This window comes from Mus musculus, chromosome 4, assembly GCF_000001635.26.
Source record: "Mus musculus strain C57BL/6J chromosome 4, GRCm38.p6 C57BL/6J".
NCBI classification, from domain to species: domain Eukaryota; kingdom Metazoa; phylum Chordata; class Mammalia; order Rodentia; family Muridae; genus Mus; species Mus musculus.
Genome location: NC_000070.6, coordinates 44,701,188 through 44,720,735, shown reverse-complemented (window position 1 = coordinate 44,720,735; position 19,548 = coordinate 44,701,188). Strand labels below are relative to the sequence as shown.

Below are 19,548 nucleotides of genomic sequence, written 5' to 3'. Positions count from 1 at the left end.
GCTAGACCCTCATTCCCTCCAGATAGGCCCCACTTCCTAAAGGCTCCAGAACCTCCCAATCTGGAGATAAGAAGTTCAAACACATGAACCTAGGGGGCAACAGTTCATGCTTGAACCACTTATAGAGACTCTGTCCTGAAGAGAACAGCCATTATAGAGTGGAGACTGAGACAGAACACTCACGACTCTTTCTTAAGCCTGGTTTTTTTGTAGTGTGAAATTCTTTCCTCAATTTCTAGGGTGGTGATTGTTGGTGGTGGTGGTGGTGGTGCTGGTGGAGGAGGTGAAGGTAGTGGTGATGGTGGGTGGTAGGTGGTGGTAGGGGTGGTGGGTGATGGTGGTGATGTTAGTGATGGTGATGGTGGTGGTGCTGGTGGTGGGTGCTGGTGGTGGTGTTAGTGATGGTGATGGTGGGTGGTGGTAGCGGTGGTGGGTGGTGGTAGTGGTGTTAGTGATGGCGATGGTTGTGATGGTAGGTGTGCACCTGCCTATACACAGTAGAGATCCCCTCGTTGATGTGCTATTGACTGCTATCATGTCTTCATTTTCCCTCCGGGATCCCAGGCTTTCTTCCTCCTCCTTCAGCTCTGCCCAGCTGTGTGCTAACCCAGCAACGCTGCGTCCATCCGTCCATCCGACACTGTCTTTTCAGAACCCCAGCAGCAGCAGCAGCATGACAGCTGCTAACCTCACAGCCCTCCGATGTGCTTGAGTTGAATTTCTTTGCTTTCTTTCTTCCCGCATAAGGAAAGGATTCTTTCAAAGAAAACATACAATTTTTCAACACATGAGTTCTGTCGGCCTCTTCCTGTATAAACCTCACTCTTAACTCCTGTCAAACGTTGGGCCATAGGTTCCTGAGCTAAAGGAGAAATATATCCAGTCAACCAAAAATAGATTTTCTTTAACAGCACCAAGGAATCTAAACCCATCCTTAAAATATTTTGTAGAGGAATTAGCCAGGCGTTCTATCATTTGCTTAGAGCAGCACAGAAGGGTAGGATGAGTGGTGGGGTGGTGTTATTCCCCCCATTATGCAGGTTAGCAAACTGGGAGCAAAGAGGTTAGATTGTGTTTCAAGGATGTGGGATTATCAGGGTCTGGTCCAGAGAATGTTTATTCATTCGTGTGACTCACCAAAACAAGTGAAGTGCTATTGCAGAAATGGATCACACACTGTGAAGCCAAGAGGAAGCCAGGGAGCTGTGACAGTGTGACAAATGCATTAGCAGAAACGTGGATCCCACTAAAGAGCCAGATACCTATGACCTATGATACATGGGGCAGTCACAAAGCCCAGGAAAGTGTAAAGGTCTCAGGGAAACCCTATGATTGCATGACTGCTACTTGGGACTAGGGGTAAGTGGGCCAAACTTTGAGATGAATACAATTTCACCTTTTGGGGACTCTGTTTCTTTACCAAGGAATGAATTTCTCCTCTATCTTCCTGCCTTGCCAGTTCTTAAACAGGCTAATGTCTTCTTCTTCTTCTTCTTCCTCTTCTTCCTCTTCTTCTTCCTCTTCTTCTTCTTCTTCTTCTTCTTCTTCTTCTTCTTCTTCTTCTTCTTCTTCTTCTTCCTCTTCTTCTTCTTCTTCCTCTTCCTTCCCCTTCCCCTTCTCCTTCTTCCCCATTGCTCTAACTGAAGCTTTAGGAGCTTGTCTCATCTTTTCTAACTCACCCTTCCACGACTCGGAACAAATGCTGTCTCCCTTCAGAAATCTTTACGAGCTAGGTATGGTGATACATATCTATATTGCCAGCACTTGGGTGATAAAGCAAAACAACCTGGGAGTTCAAGGCTAGTCTCGATTATATAGGTAGTTTTAAGCTAACCTGGATCACATGAGACTGTCTTAACCCACTGTGCCTGGCAATCTTCGTGGCTACCCCTAATAGGAGAAAGGAAGAACTTCCCCATCTTTTACTATATCTAGTTTAAAGGCTAGTTGAGTTCTCTGATATCACAGGCTCATATCTGTATTCTGACTTTGTTCAGTTTTGGGCAGGAGGCTCTCCTCTTCCTAAAACACTCACCAATAAGCAATCAGCTGTTGGCTGAATGGACTCACACTAAGATCAGGAAGAGAAAACCCATCCATCTCCAAAGTAGGATGTTTCTTTGGACCTTTGAAAGCAAGTTGGGAATAAGAGTCTGAGTCTGGCTGCTGGTACTTCTGGAGTCTGGACCTGCCACTCTGCTAAGTTCCAGGCTACTGATGTTTGCACAGTTGCAGACCGGTTAAGTGGGGAGAACAGCAATCAGTAGATTGCTTCCCTTGAAAAGCTTCCCTCTTCTCTTTCTTTCTTTCTTTCTTTCCCCCTTCCCTCCCTCTTCCTGCTAGCCCTGGCTAGCCTCAAACTTAGGATCCTCCTGTCTCACCCCTCCCAGTGCTGGGACCTGCACCACCCCATCTAGCATTGTCCTGGAAACATTTCTAAGTCAGTATTTCTTGACAGATGGAAGGTCAGGTGTACTCTGGCCCCTGTCTGCTAGCTTCGTGGGAAGTCATGAAACAGGCATGCTTCTATCTCTGCCCCCAAGGACTAGCCAAACTCTCAGGTTCCTTCTACCATGGCTGCCAAGGCCTAGCAGTCCTAGGCTGTAGCTCTGGGAGGGTCGCTCACCACCTTGTTAGGCTTCCATCATACGTGTGATGAATAGTTCAGCCTGGTTTGTTTGCTTGCTTTTCAGGCTGATGTCTGTGGAGAAAGTCTCTCTCACTGAGGAGAAGGTAAAAATAGATAGAGATGAAGCTTCCTGCCTGATGTTGCTTTGGTCCTGAGGCCATTCCATCATCTTCATTTTGGTGCACCTGGCACAAGGAGCAGGCAGCTTTGAGGTCTGCCAGGGGCCTCCCCTCCATGAGTCCGGCTTTCTCCTTTCTCAGCTCTGCTCTCCTGACCATGGGAGTTTCTTTCTCCAGATGCACTTCGCATCCACCCTCATGCCTCTAGTTTTCACCAGTGTTATTTCCCCCATAGCATTTTGCTTGCACATCGACACCCAGTAGCCTTGTCCTTAAAATGAAGAGCTAATCATGTCCTCTCTGTCCTTATTTATCTAGAAAAGTCCTACTAACTCTTCTTTGTATGCCACTCAGCCTAACATCTCCATCACCCATTTCCAGAGTCTGACTTGCCTACCTTGCTGTCTTATCCCAGAACCCCTTCTTGCGCACCCATCCTCACACTCTTCTGGCCTGCCTCTCTTTTGGACAGGGCCTGGGGCTCCACTGACTTTGTTCCTTGGCTTCTGACTGAGTATGCACAACTCTTCCTAACAGCTTATGAGGATCAGAGGATCTGAGGCCACCTAAGGCCCTCTCCACAAAGGTTCTTGCTTTTCTTCCTGGCTCGATAGATAGTGGAACCCATTAGGTAGAGAGAGCAAGGAACTCTAGTACCTCAGGGTGCTTGCCTGGCTCAGGGGGAAAATAAGAGTTACCCATTTGGAATAGTGCTCCTTTAAAACTGGCAAGCATGCAAACACCACCCTCCCTCCCCATGTCAACGAGGAATTCTGCATAGTTCTGCATAGGCAGAAAAGCTTTAGTGGCAGAGTTTTCTCTGTATCTTGGAAGCTGCCCTGGCTGGTGCAAAGCAGGTAGCCAACCAGCACAGAGGGCCTAGGAGGTGAGGGAGGAACCAAAGGCCAGCTCCCTAAACAGGCTTTGGTGAAAGCAGCGGGGACAAAAACCAGCTCCAAGCTTAATTAAAGAGTGCTTAATCCCTCCCCCAACAAATGCAAATCAGCCACAAAGGAGACCAGGAACCCCAGTGGCCAGCCAGGAAGACCCACAGCCTTATAAGCAAGCACTTTCACAGTGCCGGGCTGCTCAGCTATGATCCTGATACAATGACTATTGTCAGAGAAGGCTGTTTTTCCATGTTTTTGTATCCTTTTCTTCGAATTTTCTTTTGCTACCTAATTTCATGCATCAGAGGTCAAAAGACAAAAGGTCGGGCTAGGTTTAGAGGGGGCAAACTCCCCACCATCAGGAACGTGTGTCCAGAGGAGTGCTCTTGCAGACACGGCAGGGTTTCATCCTTGCCGACTTCTCTTTTGTCACTTCGAGGGGTACAAGAGCCTATGCTCCAATGGCATGAGAAATGAGATACCAAACGAGGAAAAACCAGCCTCCCTTTAAGTTCGCCAAAATGTTTCCATCTCCGGTTCTTTTTTGTGTAAGAATTTGTAGGTTTGAAAACAAAACAAAACCCATCCAAGTCCTAAGCCCATCAGCATAAAAGGCTAAAGACATACATGTGTATTATACGGAGATATGTTTGTATAATGGATATGAATGTATTTTGTCAATATAAAAGCTGAGTGCGTGTTCCTTAATTATTTTTCTGAGGGAATTTATAAAGACTTCTCCAGAAATTTGCCAGCCCCTGTTTTTAAACTCATTTGAATGGAAATTGTAGAATTTTAGCATGAATAACTTGACATGATTACATTAGTAGGAATATATATTTTTTAATCTTTGGACCTCAAATCTTTTCAGTGTCCTATCTTGGTTTCTTTGATCTTGGTGGCTGCTGGAGTTTCCTTGTGTTGTAGGTAGATCCCTGGGTGTTTGTGAACAGAAATATATATATATATATATATATATATATATATATATATATATATATATCCTAACCTCATTTCAAATGGCTTTCAGCAGTCTGAAAATTCATTTGCAGAGACCTTGAGTTTTCTTCCTTGCAGATAAGTGTTTTAGGTTTGAATAATGTAGGGAAGTTTAGTTCCTGTCTCCATTACAAAGGACAGTTAGGACTTTGGGAACTGTCTCTGGTGGCAGTGGGGCTGGTTCCAGGGCTCTCTTCACAGATCCTTAGGACCCCAGCTTTACTCTCTTACTCTGAGCTGAGTTCTGGAAGCCGCTATCAGCACATTGCTGGCCAAGTTGCCAAAAACATGTATCCACTGAAAGTCCGAGAGACTTTTGGAGCACAGTTTTATTTCAGGCATATCTTCAAACCCAGACGTTGTATACCACAGAGTCCTAGACACCCCCATAAGATCTTTTCCCACAAGAAAAAGCCAGTACACAGGGTGGTTTGAGACCCTGCAGATTCCCATTCCAGGTCTCAGGAATGTGTTCCAGCACACCGTGGTCCCTTGCCATAGCTCTTAGGTTATTTCAGAGAAAGAGAGAACAAAGTGAGTGAAAACATTAAAGGGCCTGCTTAGAGATGAGCTTCACTTCCTTTTAGCATTAATATCGGCACTAAAAAGCAAAAGAATGTTTGAGCCTGGTGTTTTTACCCTCACTCCAAACTGACTGTGAAGTAGGTACCTTTATATTTCAATACTTCATGGAATCAAATTACATCACATTAATTTTTCATTAGTTTAAAACACATTGAATAAATGTTAAGTCTGGGCTGGTGTATGAATATTTAAACCTTACCAACGGGGGCTGGGGGGGGGAATGTAGAGAGAGTAAAAGGTCCATTACAAATACTGACAGAAACAAAACCCAGTCTTCTTAGAAAGATATGATTTGTTACTGACAATTCTGGTATTGTTACTTAAAAAGAAAAGGAGAGACTAACTGAGATACAGTTGTTTTCAATCACAATGCCTGAAAAATCTTTCAATGTCTCCCTTTGGAGCCTTAGGTAATTTTGAATTGCTGGGGTGTGTTGGCGAATTTTAAATGCAACTGATGGTTTTCCATATTTATATATTGCAAGTGGAACTTTAGGAGAGTAAATTTAATCTCAGAATTCTCTAAGAGTCGCTTTCAAAGTGGGTCTCTGTGCATATGTATACAGCATACACACTTGACGTCTGCCATGTGTTCCTGCGCGCTGCAAAGCAGTGGTGAAACTGAATTGAACTATTGGATTTGAGATGAAATGAACCCATCCAAAGGATCCCAGTCTGCACTCTTTGAGGCTTCTCTCTACAACCTTTTTTTAAAAAATTATCATTAAAAAAAGGAAAACAATCGCGACCACACACCATTAGCATCTGTTTCCCCGGACCACACAGCCCCATCAGGTATTCCGCACTCCCGGAGTATTTCCAGACAGTGAGTGAATGGCACATGGCACCCCAGCGAACCAGCAGCCAGAGCTCCAGAGCTCGAAGCCCTCTCGAAGCAGAGGGCTTCAGCAGCAGTAGAAATGGGTGTTTTGACTCAAAACAGCTCTAAAAACCTGCCCTGGCAAGTGGCTAACACGATGCTTTTTGCGCCTTGCGCCCCAAAAATTAAAGGCGAAGAGCGACCCTATCCATCTCAAGCTCCAAGGTTATCACAATGACCCTACTGGTCCGGACCCGGTGTCCACATTCCCTGTTGCCAGTCTGGGCCTGACACACTGCGCAGGGCGGGGCTGGGCTATCCAGGCGCCGCCTGCTGAAGGTACAGTACCACGTGCGCGCCTCGCGAACTCGGACTCAAGCAAGTCCAGCTCCGGCCACCTGATCTCTCTGACCTGGGGTCTCGACTTTAGGGCGGGGCCTCTTCCTCGCCTCCTGCCTGGACATCTGCTCCGACCCAAGGTCCTCGCCAGTTCTAGAGGAAATCCCTAAGGCCTGAGTTGGTCGGGGTGGCTGCCCCCAGGGCTTGCCCCGGAGGCCAAGCGGCGACCAAGTATCATCCAATCTTCCCTAGCATCCCAAGATCTGGAAAGGTAGACCGATCAAGAGATCTGGAAAGGTAGATCGCGGGGTCAGAACAGAATCCCAGTCTAGGCTTCCGGGTGGTGTTTCCTGGCGGAGTGGAGGAGCTCAAACTTGGCCCCTCTCGTCGGCCTCCCCCTCCCTTGGCTATAGCCTCCTAGCTAAGTGGAAGCTCACAGCGTGCCTTGGCCAACCCTTCTGCAGCCCTTTGCTTTTCCTGTCACTCTGCTCCATTTCTGCTTTCTCCTACACCCTGCCAGAGCACGCGGGGACCTGGAGCAACCTCAGTACCAGCCCCTTTCCTGGGCTTCCAATCTGTCTCTTCCTCAGTCTCGTCTTTGCCGTTCTGATTTTCTCTAAAGATTCTCCTCGCATTTCCTAGTCCGCTTAGCTAGCACGATTCTGATTCTACGTGCCTCCCACCCCACCCCTTCTCTCTGCCTGGTGTAGCGTTTAAAAAAGCACACAATAAGTTGAGGTTAGTATGTTGTTGCGGCAACGTGGCTAGGGGGAAAAAAGAGCCATATTCTGTCCTCGGAACGTTTCCGGTCACTACGGTTTGGTTTCCCCTCCAGGCGATGCCAGCGCTGGATTCATCTTACAGGCCTCTGCTGCGGAGCCCGCTGGCTTGCTCTTTCTAGCTGTGTACACATGTGTTCAATTGTGGATACACCGACTTATGATTGCAAACAAGGCGGGCACTCGGAGCCGAAAGCTAACACAGGTTTCTAGTTTTAGGCCAGGTGTATTCAGGAATCCCGACACCAATTTGCGCCTAGACTCCACGCTTTCTGGTCCTTGACTCGGTATCTCTAGGGCCGCAGCATCAATTCCGTGTCATCCGAAGTGGTTTAGTTTGTCACCTGCTCCGCAGCGGGGAGCCGCCTCTGTGTTCAACGTTGCTGGCAGGGGGTTTGGAGAAGTTGAAAGCGCGCTGAGCGGTCGCAAGGAGACGGCAGGCCACAGCTGGCCGAATGGGCAAAGGAACCGCGGGTAGGCCTGGGTACCGCGGAGGGAATTCTGAATTGCGATCCCAGCATCAGGACCGCAGGACCCCGGAGTTTGTGGCTTGCAACGGGCGCCCCCTCGGGAACGCAGCGCACGTTTGTTCCACGCTGGTGCGAAGCGCACATAGAGCAACGCCATGTCTGTCCCCGAGTCTGGTATATTTCGGAGTCTGGCAAACCCGCCATTTAGTGATGTTTGGCCTAATCCTGGTTCCTAGCTAGATATAGGCAGAAACGAAATAGTGATCGGTGTGTTCTCCCTTAATCCCAAAGCCTGCACAAAATGAAAATATACACACGAAACTCACCAAATCGTCGCACAAATACAAAACTAAAACCAACACAGGAAAACAAACTCCCATGCCCCCTCCCATTCAAAAGCTCATTAAGAAAATCAAAAATCGAAGAAAACAAAATAAATACATTTGTCGATGCAGGACACACAAGGCACTAACTGAAACAGAATCAGATCATATCAAAACACAGCTCAGAAGGAGAAGCCTGGCATAGGACTCAAAAGGAGACAGTCTACAAGGGCAGAGTATAAAACCCACACAAAATCAAACCACGCAGTACAGACAACAAAACCCACCCCAGAGCTAGACCTGAAAAAGCAGTTCCACAAAGAGGGGAGGAAAAAGCAAAACGCAAGAAACAAAAGATTCACGGATAATGGAAACTCTTAGGAAACAAACAACAAAACAAAACCCTAAATAGGAAGAAAAGAAAAGCCAACAACTCCAGCCCCAGCCCAGGGTGAACTGTCAATTCCGAAAGAGCTTTTGATCTCCAGGCGCAGGCAGGCCTCCCCTCCGCAGCGCTGCTTCCCGGCACCCGCGAGGCGGAAGGGCGGGAAGCGGGAGCAGAGGCCCGGACGCAGACGACAGTCTAAAGCTCCAGGACCGCCAAAAATCAAACCGCAGATGAGACCCGGACCCACAGGCTGCAGGGAGGGGTGGCACAGGGGACTACGCAGACTACTTGGTGGGGGTGGGGGACTCCCGGGAATCCACAGCCACGTTTCCAATTGTGGCGAAATCTGCTCAGTGAATTTGCGATGTCCGGTGCCCACTGACCCCTCCCCCTATCCTCGAACTCTAGGCTCTCTCCCCTAGGTTGCAGCCCAGCCTCGTGACCACCCCCCTCCAAAAAAAAAAAAATCAAACAAACACTCTCGGAGAGCGATTCACTTTCCGAAACTGCCATTGTCCAGTGGCCCTAGAGCGCTCACCCGCCCTGGAGAACCTTCCCCTGCGACCACCCCCGCAACGGGGCTCTATAGGCTTCTCGCGGCCAAACCCAGCCGCTTGGAATTCAGACTGGGGAGGGAGCAGAGTAGAGGAGGCTTGAGCTCGGACGGCAGGGAGCGAGGTTGGACACCACACCTTTACCTAGTTCCTCTGCAACCGATTTTCTCTCTGGAAAATCAAGTCTGGGAACTCGGGGATGCTACAAGGTCTCTTGGCCCGAGGGCAGTGGGATTCCATTTAGGGGCCTGGGTAAGGTGTCCAGAATTTTTGCCTGTTCTCCGAGCCTGCTAGGATGGTTCTGCTTGGCCCGGGTGCTCCAAAAGCAGAGGACCGGGTTTTATCAGCAGCTTTCCGCTGAACCTCTGGGCTCTGGGGTAAAAAGGGTCGAGTTCTAAAGGGGAGATCTGGGACCTGGTGGCTGAATGGGACCTAGATACTGTAGTGATCTGAAGCTGCCCTGGAAGATGAGCCCAGCAGACCTATGGAGGTTGCAATTGAGTTGGGGGTGGGGTAGTTGGGAACCCCGAGGGCGGGCGCCGCCCTAGGGGTGAATCTGAGGATGCTGGAGCATCCCCTGTGGTTGACAATTGTGCTAGTACAGGGTTCAAAACCACTTGCTTGGCAGAATTGTTCTTTCTTTAAAATAAAAAAATGGGCCTACTGGCCCTCACAAAGCAGAGTTTACATGTAGAGCAAAAGCGCACAGGGCCGCGACCCCCAGACACAGGTTTGGAAGCGGGTACGACCCTGTGACTCAGGTTCTCCTTCCCCTAGGCGCGCGACTAACGCCGGGCCGGGCGCAGTCTGAATCTTTCCTTCCCTGCCCCCAACCCCCTATAAAAGTCCAAGGCGGCACCGAGGCGGCATTGCTGCTCTCTGGGCCTCTTGCACACCTTCGGCCAGGCCTGGTCCGCCCCGTCTGGCACGCTGGGCAGGCCGCAGAGCTGACACCCTTTCCCTGGTTCTTGGCCCGCAGTGCGGGGCGGTGCGCCGGGGGCGCGACGTGTCTGGGGACATCTTGTGATGTTGGCGAGAACAGGACATGATCTCACATGGCGAGAAGCTCTTTAGTTCCTTAATCATTTCACGGTGCCTTCGGACGCTTTTTTTCCACCTAAAACGTTTAGTTTCAGCTCAGTGATCAGCTACCCCAGCTCGGCGGGGGAGCGGAAGGCTTCAATTATTCCGACTTGTGAGCGGGCCCCAGCACCAAAAAAAAGAAAGAAAGAAAGAAAGAAAGAAAGAAAGAAAGAAAGAAAGAAAGAAAGAAAGAAAGAAAGAGGAAAGGAAGAAAGAAAAAGAGGGAGAAAAGAAAATAAAACAAAGAAAGAAAAAAGAAAAGAAAAAAGAAAGAAAAGGAAAAAAGACACCCCAAAAAAAGTGGAAACTTTTCCTCGCTGTCCATTTCATCAAGTCCTGAAATATCGAAATGGATTTAGAGAAAAATTACCCGACTCCTCGGACCATCAGGACAGGTAGGAACACCGCGAAACGGGATTCATCCATGCTTACTCTGGGACACTACCCAGTGCTAGTATCCATGCTAATATCCATGCAAGAAGAAAGGTGTGTGTGTTTGTGTGTGTGTGTGTGTGTGTGTGTGTGTGTGTGTGTAGTTTTCTCAGGAAAAGGCCTGTCCTTCTACAGTGCGTTCACATGGTTTTCACTAGTCCGTCAAGGTGTCTTCAAGGAGGCCTGTTTTCTTTGGTTTTGTTTGATTCTGTTTCTGATACTTGTGTTGGTGTTAATCTGGAGATGTTCAAGTTTGGATCTGTGTGCTCACTTGAGGAGATCAATGTGTGCAGGAGTTTGTGTTACCCCAAATAGGTGTTCAGTTTGAGTTTGTACGCCTGTTGGCATCTTTACTAGCTTGTATCTTGCCTTGAGCATATTAGCATGTGTTTATGAGTTAGTGTTTGTGTGCGTTCTTTTTAAGACTCCAAGATGTGTGTTTGTGTAAATTCTGTGTATATAGTTTGATAAGCATCTCACTCACTGGACATCTACTGCTTAAGAGGTCTGGTCATCTCTATATCCCAAGTGATTTTGGAAGTAAGAAAGAGGTGGTTCTCTGACCCCTCCATTTTTGGATGTCAACAGCTGCCCAATGTGTACATACCAATACATACAAAAGTGCTTGTCTCTAGCACTGGTATAGCTCTGGGGCCTACTAGGGGTATAGTATACAACACATGTGCTGCCAGGCCTAAGTCTTATAATATTGAGAGATAGAATCAAAAGTGATGTGAATTCAGGGCAATTAAGCTCTCACTGTGCAGTGTGCACTGTCTCATTAGTGTAGTGTTGCATTTAGCATTTGTGTACAAGGGTCTCCTACAGCAAGCACAACTTTGGTAGGTAAGAACAGTCTGTGGACTACTGATGACATTTTGACAGTGTACACACACACACACACACACACACACACACACACTCCAATCCCTTGCCTTTAGGCTGTCACCTAGATTAGCCTCTGACATTGTGTGTGTATATATGTCACACTGTATGCTCAGGCTTTGTCCTGTGGGTGCTGCTCCAATGAAGGAGAGCACAAGTGGGTGGGTATGTGAGCCTAGCCTGGTCATTCAGCTGGGGTTACTGTATGTACACAGGCCTTCTTGGCACAGTGCCCCTGTGCCTCCCAGAGGCCCATGCAGTGGGTAGCAGGATATGTTTATGTTTGAGATGTGGCAGGGCAGTAGGCCTCTGTCTATGCTAAGACATAACATGGTATGCCATCCTGTTTTGCTCCTTAGACTCTTGGGCCAACCTGTACACTAACACTCTGAGCAATGGCAGGAAACCCACTTTTCTCATTTCTGGGTTATCTATGAGATCTCAGTTCTACTCAAGCCTTTGATAAAGTCAAGAAGATAAAACTTAGACCACCAACCCAGGGTGACTTCCTGGCATAGCTCTGGGTCCAGAAAAGCCATGATAGAAAAAAAAAAAAAACAAAACAAGTGAGAGCAGGAGCCAGAGGAACATCACTGTGGTGAGAGTTCAGAGGCAGAAACCAGGATCTCCATTCCCTTTCCATTCTTAACTCCCAGACAAGCTTCCTTTCTCTAAGTGGTGGGATGCCCAAAGGTTTCTGTGCCTGCCTGGGTTGTTTATTGTTGGGACCGGGATGGACGCCTGTGAGTCAAGAGAGGGGTCCGAGTGGCTGTCTCTCCGACAAGCTGTCTACTACGAAGAATGTAATTCATGGCGGTCGATGGGCTCTTTGATTAGTTCAATCGCCTGAATAATCATTTAATCAATAAAGCATTTCACTCTCCTGTGCTGTTAGACTGGGTGGGGCTTGTGTAGGGGAAATCCTAGGGAGGTTTGGAGCTTCAAATTCTAAGAGCCACGCCCCTTAATGATGAGTTAGGGTAAAAGCCACCTGCTTGGCTTTGGAAAAGGTAGTAGCTCAGGTGTGCCCTTTTGCTTGTCTTCCAAGTCCTGAGGTCCAGCCTAGGGAAAAGGAGGGAGAGGACTGAGGGGCTGTCCAGGCACTCAAAGGCCATCTAGGTCTACTTTCTGCCCTGAACTTGTAGGCCTTTCATGGGCCACCAAACTGTCCCTTCTTTCCTCCAGAGCCATCTAGCAGTCCTCCTGGAGTGTCTTTAAAGTTTAAAGCCCAGCATTAAGCAAGGCCAGCACACAGCAGGGAGGCACCTAAGAAGCTTCTTCCTCCTTTGGAAAAGAGGAGGCCCAGAAGGAGCTGACTTCTAATAAAACAAGACTGGCTCTAGAAGGGAGAGAAGAGCACTTCCCATGCCTGGGACAGCATCTCACAGAAGCTCTGGGAAACATTCCAGAGGTTGTTCTCTGGATTCCAGGTACAAGAAGCTGAGGCCTTAGGAGCAAGGACTATGCACTCTTTAAGCACAGAGAGACTGTCCTGGTGCAAGGGCAGACTAGTAGGGATGACAAGCCCCAACACAGCATGTGTGCACATCAAGAGAGACTTGGCTTAATATTCTCCTCCCCAGTGATTCCTGCAATATACCCAGACCAAGTAGGGCAGATTCTTGATCCACTTTCAAGGATCAGACAGGCATCTCTATGCCCCATTTGCTGTGCAATCACAGACCATTTGTTTTTCCTCTTCGATACTTTTTTTTATTTTTAAATTAAAGTTAAAAGGAACCCACCAGGTTAGAAGAGCAGTGCCCAGACACCTCAGATCCTTCCCAATTGAGCAACCAGTCTGAATCCCGAAAGGCCTTGTTTTATTGGAAGAAAGAGCAGTCAAATGGGCTGGAATTGAACTGCAAGAGTCAATCTCAGGTCAGAACTCCATGGCAGCACCAGCACTCAGAGGGTCTGGCTGTTCTGTAAGCGGGGACTGTTGGAGAGCAGGGAGCAGGGTAGGAATTGGGGATGGTGTGGCGTGGTGTGTGACTCCCAGACTCCCATCAGGCAAAGTCTCCAAGGAGAGAGAGAGAGAGAGAGAGAGAGAGAGAGAGAGAGAGAGACAGACAGACAGACAGACAGACAGACTCTTTCTCCAAAAGGGTTCTGGTTTCTGAAGCACTCTCAAAATGGTCGTTCAATCAACAGACAAAACGTTCCAAAGCAATTGAATTTAAATAACTTGTGGGTTTTGTTTGTTTGTTTTGCTTTATTTTTCCACTCCCTGCACCTTCCCCCATGGTTTTGTTTCACAGGGCTATGATCTCTGTGTACCTCTCTGATAGCCCTTCCTGGACGCAGGTTGCAGATGAAGGCAGGGCTTGAGGCATGGAAGCCTATCTCTGTGGGGAAATAGCTGTGCCATCTCAGACTGGTCATCTAATTTCTCTGGGCCACTATTTGGGAGCTTGAGAGGCTGGAGTAGGTGGTAATAGTAGGGCTGTTCACTTCTTGGGGATTTGAAGTTCTCAGGGCTCAGGAACTCCAGGAGTGTCAAACAGAACCACTCAGAAGAAAATTTCCTCTGACCCAGAATCACTAAGTACTGGGAGGGCCTTCTTTCCTTCATTGGTTAGATAGGGTCGTACAGAAGAGAACATAGCCAGAGCTGAACAATGCCTACTGTGTGAAAGGAGGGACCTGGACTGTGTCTGTTGGAATGGTACCTGCATTTTCATCCTGCCCTCAGGATACCTTTAGGGTTTTGTCCAAACAATACAGAACAATTGGCCTCTTCAGGTATTGTCCAGATAAATTATTTAGTTTGACACCAGCTCCACTTCCAGCCTCCAGCCTTTCTTCTATCCCAGGCTTGCACTAGTGCGACCTTAGATAAGTTGAATCCAGCCTCTTATCCTCAGGTTCCAAATCTGAAGAATGGGGAAACAGTTTTCTCAGAACCCTTTTAGTTTTTAATATTCTTGATCGGGGATTGTAAGCTCAAGGAGCAGGGTTGGGAGCTTGAGGTACCACTGACCGATTCTCCGGAGCAGCCTCTTGACATCCATAGTGGGAATTAAGAGTCCCATAACTGGCTTGGAACTCAACTCTTACGATATCTGATTCGCTGGGGACTACGGGATAAAGCAAATGGGGCCCTATGCCATCACAGTACTTTCCCAGTTGTAATCTCCTTGCTCTAAGGCAGAGGTAGGTGTGGGGCAGCAAAGATCAAGACCCGGAAGGGGTTCCGGAAAATGGAGAGAGAAAAAGCTACCACTCCACTGCCTCACACACCACAGCCTTCTGAGTCCCCAGAGACCAGCCTTGGCTGTTTTCCTGCAGCTGTGCCCCAGTGGGGGTGGGGCTGTGTTAGCCCGGGGAGACTTTCCCCGCTTGTCAGGGGCAGCTTGGAGGAGGCGGCTATCAAGGGAGGACCCACGAGCTGACCTAGTATAGAGATGTTAGAAGTGGAGCAAGAAGAGAAGAATGGAAATGAGGAGAAAGTAAATAGTGAAAATGATCCTCGGATCATTCTGAGCTTTGTCCTCCCTCTACTATGCCTGAAGCAGACGCCTCAGAGGTCTTGGGTTTTGGTGGGTTTATGTTTAATAGCAGAGAGTCATCACTTACGATTCAAAGGAGTGAGCGTTTAGTATTCTCCTACAACTGCCACGGTGAGGGGGAGGGCAGTGCTCAGTATCTGTGTTGGGTTGGGTCTTAGCACACTAGAAGCCTCACAGAACTATAGCTACCTGGGTGAAGACACTTCGTTTTTTGTTTTTTAAAGTCCAACAGCTTTGATTGTGGTCTGGGAGCCTTATATTCCCAAGAAACTGAGACACGTGTTGGCTAAAGAAAGAGCTTTGCTGGATCGAAGAATTCTGTCTTCTAGAAGCCTGTTCATTTTTGTCCTAAAATCTACAAGAACTCTAGTGAGGAAGGTCAGGTTTTCCTCTACCAGGTGGCCATCCTGATGCTACACTGCCAGGCTCTTGCAAATGGAGGTAACTGCACAGCCACTGGCTTCCGGTGCTCTCATTAGCTCTGGATGCCGGTGGACTCCTTCCCTTTTTAAAGAGGCCTTGCACCAGATGCGGAAATCCTCTTGTTGACAGAAGCTTTGAGCTAAGAGCATCACCAGCTCCCAAGGGACCTATCAGCTCCTAGGCTAAGACAACAGAAAGGATCTATGCCTCTGTACTTGAGGCAACCTGGTCCAAGCTTTGGAGACTCCCCAAATTTCTGGTAACCTTCAAATAATATTTCCCCAGTTCTGCCTTTGGTTAGTGCAATGCTGGGGCCTCTGTGGATAGAAGAATGATAGAGGAGGATACAGAGGAGACGGCCGTTGCTTAGTGGATTCTTGATAAACTTAGGAAATGGAAGGAACCAGCATCAAAGACTTCTTTACTAAACTCTGCCCATTTTACAGAGGAGCAAAGTGAGGTCTAAAGCGGCAGATATACACACAGAAATCTGCCGCCTAGACCGAAAATCGGATCTCTATTGTGCTGAACGTCTACCTCTAAAATCTGTGGATGTTTTTCTATTTTTGTTTTTTGTTTTTTCTTTTCATTCTGGAGATCTCTCTCCCATCCTTACTCTTCTTCGACCCTGTCTCGGTTGCTCCCAGTCTCTAAGCGCATCCTAAAATCTCGACGGCCCTCCGAAAGGTCGGCTCTGTGGGACCAAGAGCATGGCTCTCCAGACACTGCGTGGGCTCTGTTCTCTCTCTACCCCTTTTCCACCCGAGAACCACTAGGCCTTCTCCCCACGCGTTTGTCAATGAACGTGGCGCCGCAGCTTGGGCCCCGCCCCCCATTCTCTCCCATTGCCCAGGTACCGGCTAATCAGGCGGAGCCCGTGGGTTGCTTAGCCAATAGGGCAGTATATCGGGCTAGGGCCGGATGCCCCTGTTCTGATTGGCTTGATGGGGCATGATTGGCAGGTGAGCTCTCGCCCCGCCCCCGCCCGGAGGGAGGCTGAGCCCCGGGCGGCGCTGTCCACACGCAGCGGGTCCTGAAAGCGGCTTCGGGGCGGCGCGGTGGCGCACTGTGCGCGCCGAACAGGCGGAGGGCTAGCGCCGGCGGCGGCGGCGGCAGAGCAGGCATTAGAGCCGGCAGGGGCTTCATCTCAGCACCGACAGCCTCGGCGGCCCCGGCGGTCCGGGCGGCAGGGACCCTCATCCTCTCTGCACCCCTCGCTCCACGCTGGGCAGACGCGGCGGCTGTCCCGGAAGAGGCAAGGCAGGGACAATCCACCCGGAACCCCGAGATCGGGCAGCGGGGCTCCAAGAGTTGGTAGCGTGAACCACAGCCAGGCGCGAAGGGGCCGGGAGCTGCGGGGCCCGCGGGAACTTTGAAGGCAAGCGGGTCCCGGGCTTCGAGGGTTGCAGCTTCGGGGCGCACCGGGCTCCCAGCTTCAGCAGCTGCAGCATTTCAGACTCCGCCGCGGCCCCTGCGCGACAGGAGAGGGAGTTCTCTGTAACTTCGTCGGAGACGTCAGAGAGCCGACAGAAGAGAGGTGGAAGGGGAGGTCCGGCTCCAGAGACACGGAGAAGCGGGAAACAAGAAGGACCTGGCGGAGGCCGAAGGGTGGGCAGACCCTCGAGGCAGCAAGACCGAAGCAGCCTGGCAGTCCGCGGCCTCGCTGCCCCGGACTGAGACGGAGGGCCCTGCGCTCGCGGCCTCCTGCAGGCTGCTGGTCCCGCGCCGGGCTCCCCTAGCCGTCCTGGAGGTGGGCCCCTGCGCTATGCCCTCGACGCCGCTAGCGCTTGGGCCGCAGCTTCTCTGGTGCGGGCCGGGAGCCGCCGCTTGAGCCCGCCGAGGAGCGAAGCTAGCGGGAGTTGGGCGCCCGCTCCCAGACCGACTGGCTGAGAGCACCGTTTCCCGCCTCTCGGCTCAGCTCTCCGCGATCTTCCGCAGGCGGCTCCGAGAGGGACCCCACGGCTGCAGAGGTGTTTTCTGATCTCTGCTCACACTGTGCCCGGCCTGGTGGCGCGGTTCCCTAGGCGCCCTGGGCAGTCCTTTGGCGCCGAGAGGCAGCGGCGTGGGCCGGCCTACAGTCTGGAGCGCCCCGATGGAAATACACTGTAAGCACGACCCGTTTGCATCCATGCATAGTAAGTAGGCGGCGAGCTCGCTTCTCTCACTCTCCGGCCGGGATCGGGTTGGGGGTGCCGGAGTGCGGGGTAAGATACTAAGTCCTGAAGGACTCGGGACCTCTGTAGCTGCGTAGACAACTTCGCAAAGTGCAATGTTTTCAGGTAGCGGACGCCGCCGAGGCCGAAGCGCCTGGTGGGTGAATCCCGCCTCCAGCAACGAGGTAGAGTAGGCAGCGAGCTGTAGCCTTTCCCGAGCTCTAGCCGCTAGTTCTCAGAACCCTGGTTCATACGCATAGACAGCTCGGGACTGGGTCAGTTGGAGGGCAGGAAGTTTGAATAGAGGTCAGTGAGAGTCTCAGCCAGCGCTCAACATCCCAACTCTGTTGGCGCCTTTTTCAGCCATGGGACTAGGCAAGACTGATGCTTAAAAGGAAAAGTAGAGCCCCGACCAGTCCCTGAATATGTGAAGAAAGAAGTGAAAGTTAAGAAGGGGCACCAGGTCCAGGATTCCAAATGCGCCCTGGATCGAGGAGAGGGGATTTAAAGAATCAACGAAGTCAGGGTCCCTAAGCTACACTTCAGTTTAGGTGTCGGCCAGTACATACAGAGACCTTTAAAGACATCATTGGGTCCTTCTCTGTAGGATGTCTACCTTGAGATGGCTTCTCTACTAGAAAGAAAAAGAAAGAAAGAAAGAAAGAAAGAAAGAAAGAAAGAAAGAAAGGAAGGAAGCAAGCTAATTAGTCACATGCAGGCATCCCTGCCTTCTGAAAGCCTGTGCAGTGTAAGAGACCGGCAGGGTCATTTCGGACACCGGTAGGGCCCTGCTGCCTGACCCACAGGGATCCTGCCAGTTCACCCATTAACACAGCCTCCTATGAGACAAGCGCTCTTCTCACGGTGAGTTAACGCTGGATTAGATTCGGAGATTTCAAGGAAATTCCAAGTGGAACGAATCGCGTTTCCTTTCTGTTGGCTGTAGACTCGGCCAGGGGAAGGCGCCAGGCTTTGGCAGACTGCACTCGGGTGCCCAGCTCGAGTCTCTGTGGGTTGCAGATCTCAGAGTAACTCCGTGGCTAGCAGCCGGCTGCAAGCTTTTTAAACCTCAACCAGCCGGGATCCCGCTACTCTAGCCGTGGGTCCCCTATTTAACAAAGGCATAGAGACCCGGCTAGAGAGAAGGCAAGGTGAAGCAATAATCTTCGTGTCTTCCACCAAGAACTGAGTGGCCTGGTAGCAGGGGAAGGTTTGCTTAGGCAGCCAAAGCGGGCTTCAAGCAGGTCAGCTTCTCTTTGTGTCAATATCCCAGTCGGAGGTAAATCTCCCGAGCGAGCAGCGACAAGATTCGCGCAGAGAAGCTGCTTGCTCTGGTCCCAGCCCCAACGATTCCTCCCCTTTAGGAGACTGGGTTTAAGCGGTTTCCAGTCCACCATGGCTCCAGCGTTTCCCGCAGCATTTTCATGCGCAGACTGGCTCTAGAGCCTCTCTGCTCTCACTCAGAACGAACCTGAAAACAAACGAGTTGGGGGCAACACTCTGAGGTGGGCAAGAAACAACTGGGAGGCAAGATGGGTAGGGCTGGCTCCCGTGCTTCTGGCAGAAATCCAAAGGCCTGCACTGCCTCTCTCTGTCCAGAGTTCTGCTGCCCAGAGGTCGTGCCCAAGCCCGTGGGGAGACAGCATCAGATTTGGTGGTCTTGCGGTGTGCATTCGTGTGGAGAGGCAGCTCCTTCCAGGTGCAGGTTAACCAACTGCTAATGTCTCAGCCTTCCTGCCGGCCCTTCAATCTGCCCCCTCCTCGGGAAATCCTCCCTCCTCCCATTCTCAATCTCCCTGGCAGCACAGTGGGGGCTGGGCAAGCCTAGCTTCCAGAGCTAGGGGAAGCCCTTGGCGTCTTTGGAAAGACCTTAGTTAGCTCTTATGCCTAAAGCTGTTTGCTTGCACAATGTAATCTGTCTCTGGGTCCTTATTTGCTGGTGATGGGGGCAGAGAAAATAGGTTCTGCAAGGTGACAGGTGTACTAGGATTCTTCTTTCATCTTTTTTCTCTTCTCTTCTCTTCTCTTCTCTTCCTTTCCTCTCTCTCTCTCTCTCTCTCTCTCTCTCTCTCTCTCTCTCTCTCTCTCTCTCTTTCTTTCTGGCCCTGGTCAGTTTTTCCTTGTTACCTCCCTTCTTCTCCCACCCCCCACAACCAGTTCTGCAC

General features: G+C 50.1%; 1 protein-coding gene and 1 long non-coding RNA gene across 2 annotated transcripts in view, besides 18 other annotated features; one reads left to right on the top strand and one right to left on the bottom strand.

The window, feature by feature from the left end:
* Positions 3,690-4,124: an enhancer, noted in NCBI's record as "435 bp fragment". NCBI's record gives its function as "enhancer in midbrain and hindbrain" and the evidence as "EXISTENCE:transgenic organism evidence [ECO:0001131][PMID:10662641]".
* Positions 3,711-3,737: a protein binding site, noted in NCBI's record as "E2 probe". NCBI's record gives the evidence for it as "EXISTENCE:protein binding evidence [ECO:0000024][PMID:10662641]".
* Positions 3,711-3,737: a protein binding site, noted in NCBI's record as "E2 probe". NCBI's record gives its function as "promotes enhancer activity" and the evidence as "EXISTENCE:protein binding evidence [ECO:0000024][PMID:10662641]".
* Positions 3,928-3,950: a protein binding site, noted in NCBI's record as "E1 probe". NCBI's record gives its function as "promotes enhancer activity" and the evidence as "EXISTENCE:protein binding evidence [ECO:0000024][PMID:10662641]".
* Positions 3,928-3,950: a protein binding site, noted in NCBI's record as "E1 probe". NCBI's record gives the evidence for it as "EXISTENCE:protein binding evidence [ECO:0000024][PMID:10662641]".
* Positions 3,928-3,950: a protein binding site, noted in NCBI's record as "E1 probe". NCBI's record gives the evidence for it as "EXISTENCE:protein binding evidence [ECO:0000024][PMID:10662641]".
* Positions 7,371-7,987: a DNAseI hypersensitive site, noted in NCBI's record as "HS-1; the nucleotide coordinates are approximate for this feature". NCBI's record gives the evidence for it as "EXISTENCE:in vivo cleavage assay evidence [ECO:0001075][PMID:19345119]".
* Positions 7,371-16,686: a biological region, named in NCBI's record as "Pax5 promoter region". NCBI's record gives its function as "regulatory_interactions: Pax5".
* Positions 8,014-9,810: a promoter, noted in NCBI's record as "1.8 kb fragment (AF148961.1)". NCBI's record gives the evidence for it as "EXISTENCE:reporter gene assay evidence [ECO:0000049][PMID:10435576]".
* Positions 8,342-9,113: a DNAseI hypersensitive site, noted in NCBI's record as "HS-2; the nucleotide coordinates are approximate for this feature". NCBI's record gives the evidence for it as "EXISTENCE:in vivo cleavage assay evidence [ECO:0001075][PMID:19345119]".
* Positions 8,642-8,662: a protein binding site, noted in NCBI's record as "SBM (STAT-binding motif); includes Pax5-EBF1". NCBI's record gives its function as "positive regulation of promoter activity" and the evidence as "EXISTENCE:protein binding evidence [ECO:0000024][PMID:10435576, PMID:12811842]".
* Positions 8,642-8,662: a protein binding site, noted in NCBI's record as "SBM (STAT-binding motif)". NCBI's record gives its function as "positive regulation of promoter activity" and the evidence as "EXISTENCE:protein binding evidence [ECO:0000024][PMID:12811842]".
* Positions 9,169-10,291: a DNAseI hypersensitive site, noted in NCBI's record as "HS-3 and HS-4; the nucleotide coordinates are approximate for this feature". NCBI's record gives the evidence for it as "EXISTENCE:in vivo cleavage assay evidence [ECO:0001075][PMID:19345119]".
* Pax5 (paired box 5) overlaps positions 10,042-19,548 on the top strand; it is a 185,947-nt gene continuing 176,440 nt past the window's right edge. The window contains exon 1 of the mRNA NM_008782.3: positions 10,042-10,373. Coding sequence (NP_032808.1) covers positions 10,328-10,373 — 46 coding nt within the window. The 5' untranslated portion in view covers positions 10,042-10,327. The remainder of the gene's footprint in view (positions 10,374-19,548) is intronic.
* Positions 11,133-11,846: a DNAseI hypersensitive site, noted in NCBI's record as "HS-5; the nucleotide coordinates are approximate for this feature". NCBI's record gives the evidence for it as "EXISTENCE:in vivo cleavage assay evidence [ECO:0001075][PMID:19345119]".
* Positions 14,158-14,736: a DNAseI hypersensitive site, noted in NCBI's record as "HS-6; the nucleotide coordinates are approximate for this feature". NCBI's record gives the evidence for it as "EXISTENCE:in vivo cleavage assay evidence [ECO:0001075][PMID:19345119]".
* Positions 15,152-15,668: a DNAseI hypersensitive site, noted in NCBI's record as "HS-7; the nucleotide coordinates are approximate for this feature". NCBI's record gives the evidence for it as "EXISTENCE:in vivo cleavage assay evidence [ECO:0001075][PMID:19345119]".
* Positions 15,374-15,408: a protein binding site, noted in NCBI's record as "HS-7 EBF1 site". NCBI's record gives the evidence for it as "EXISTENCE:protein binding evidence [ECO:0000024][PMID:19345119]".
* 5730488B01Rik (RIKEN cDNA 5730488B01 gene) lies at positions 15,626-17,936 on the bottom strand. The gene has a single exon (NR_073462.1). It is a non-coding gene; the product is annotated as an RIKEN cDNA 5730488B01 gene (long non-coding RNA).
* Positions 15,814-16,686: a DNAseI hypersensitive site, noted in NCBI's record as "HS-8; the nucleotide coordinates are approximate for this feature". NCBI's record gives the evidence for it as "EXISTENCE:in vivo cleavage assay evidence [ECO:0001075][PMID:19345119]".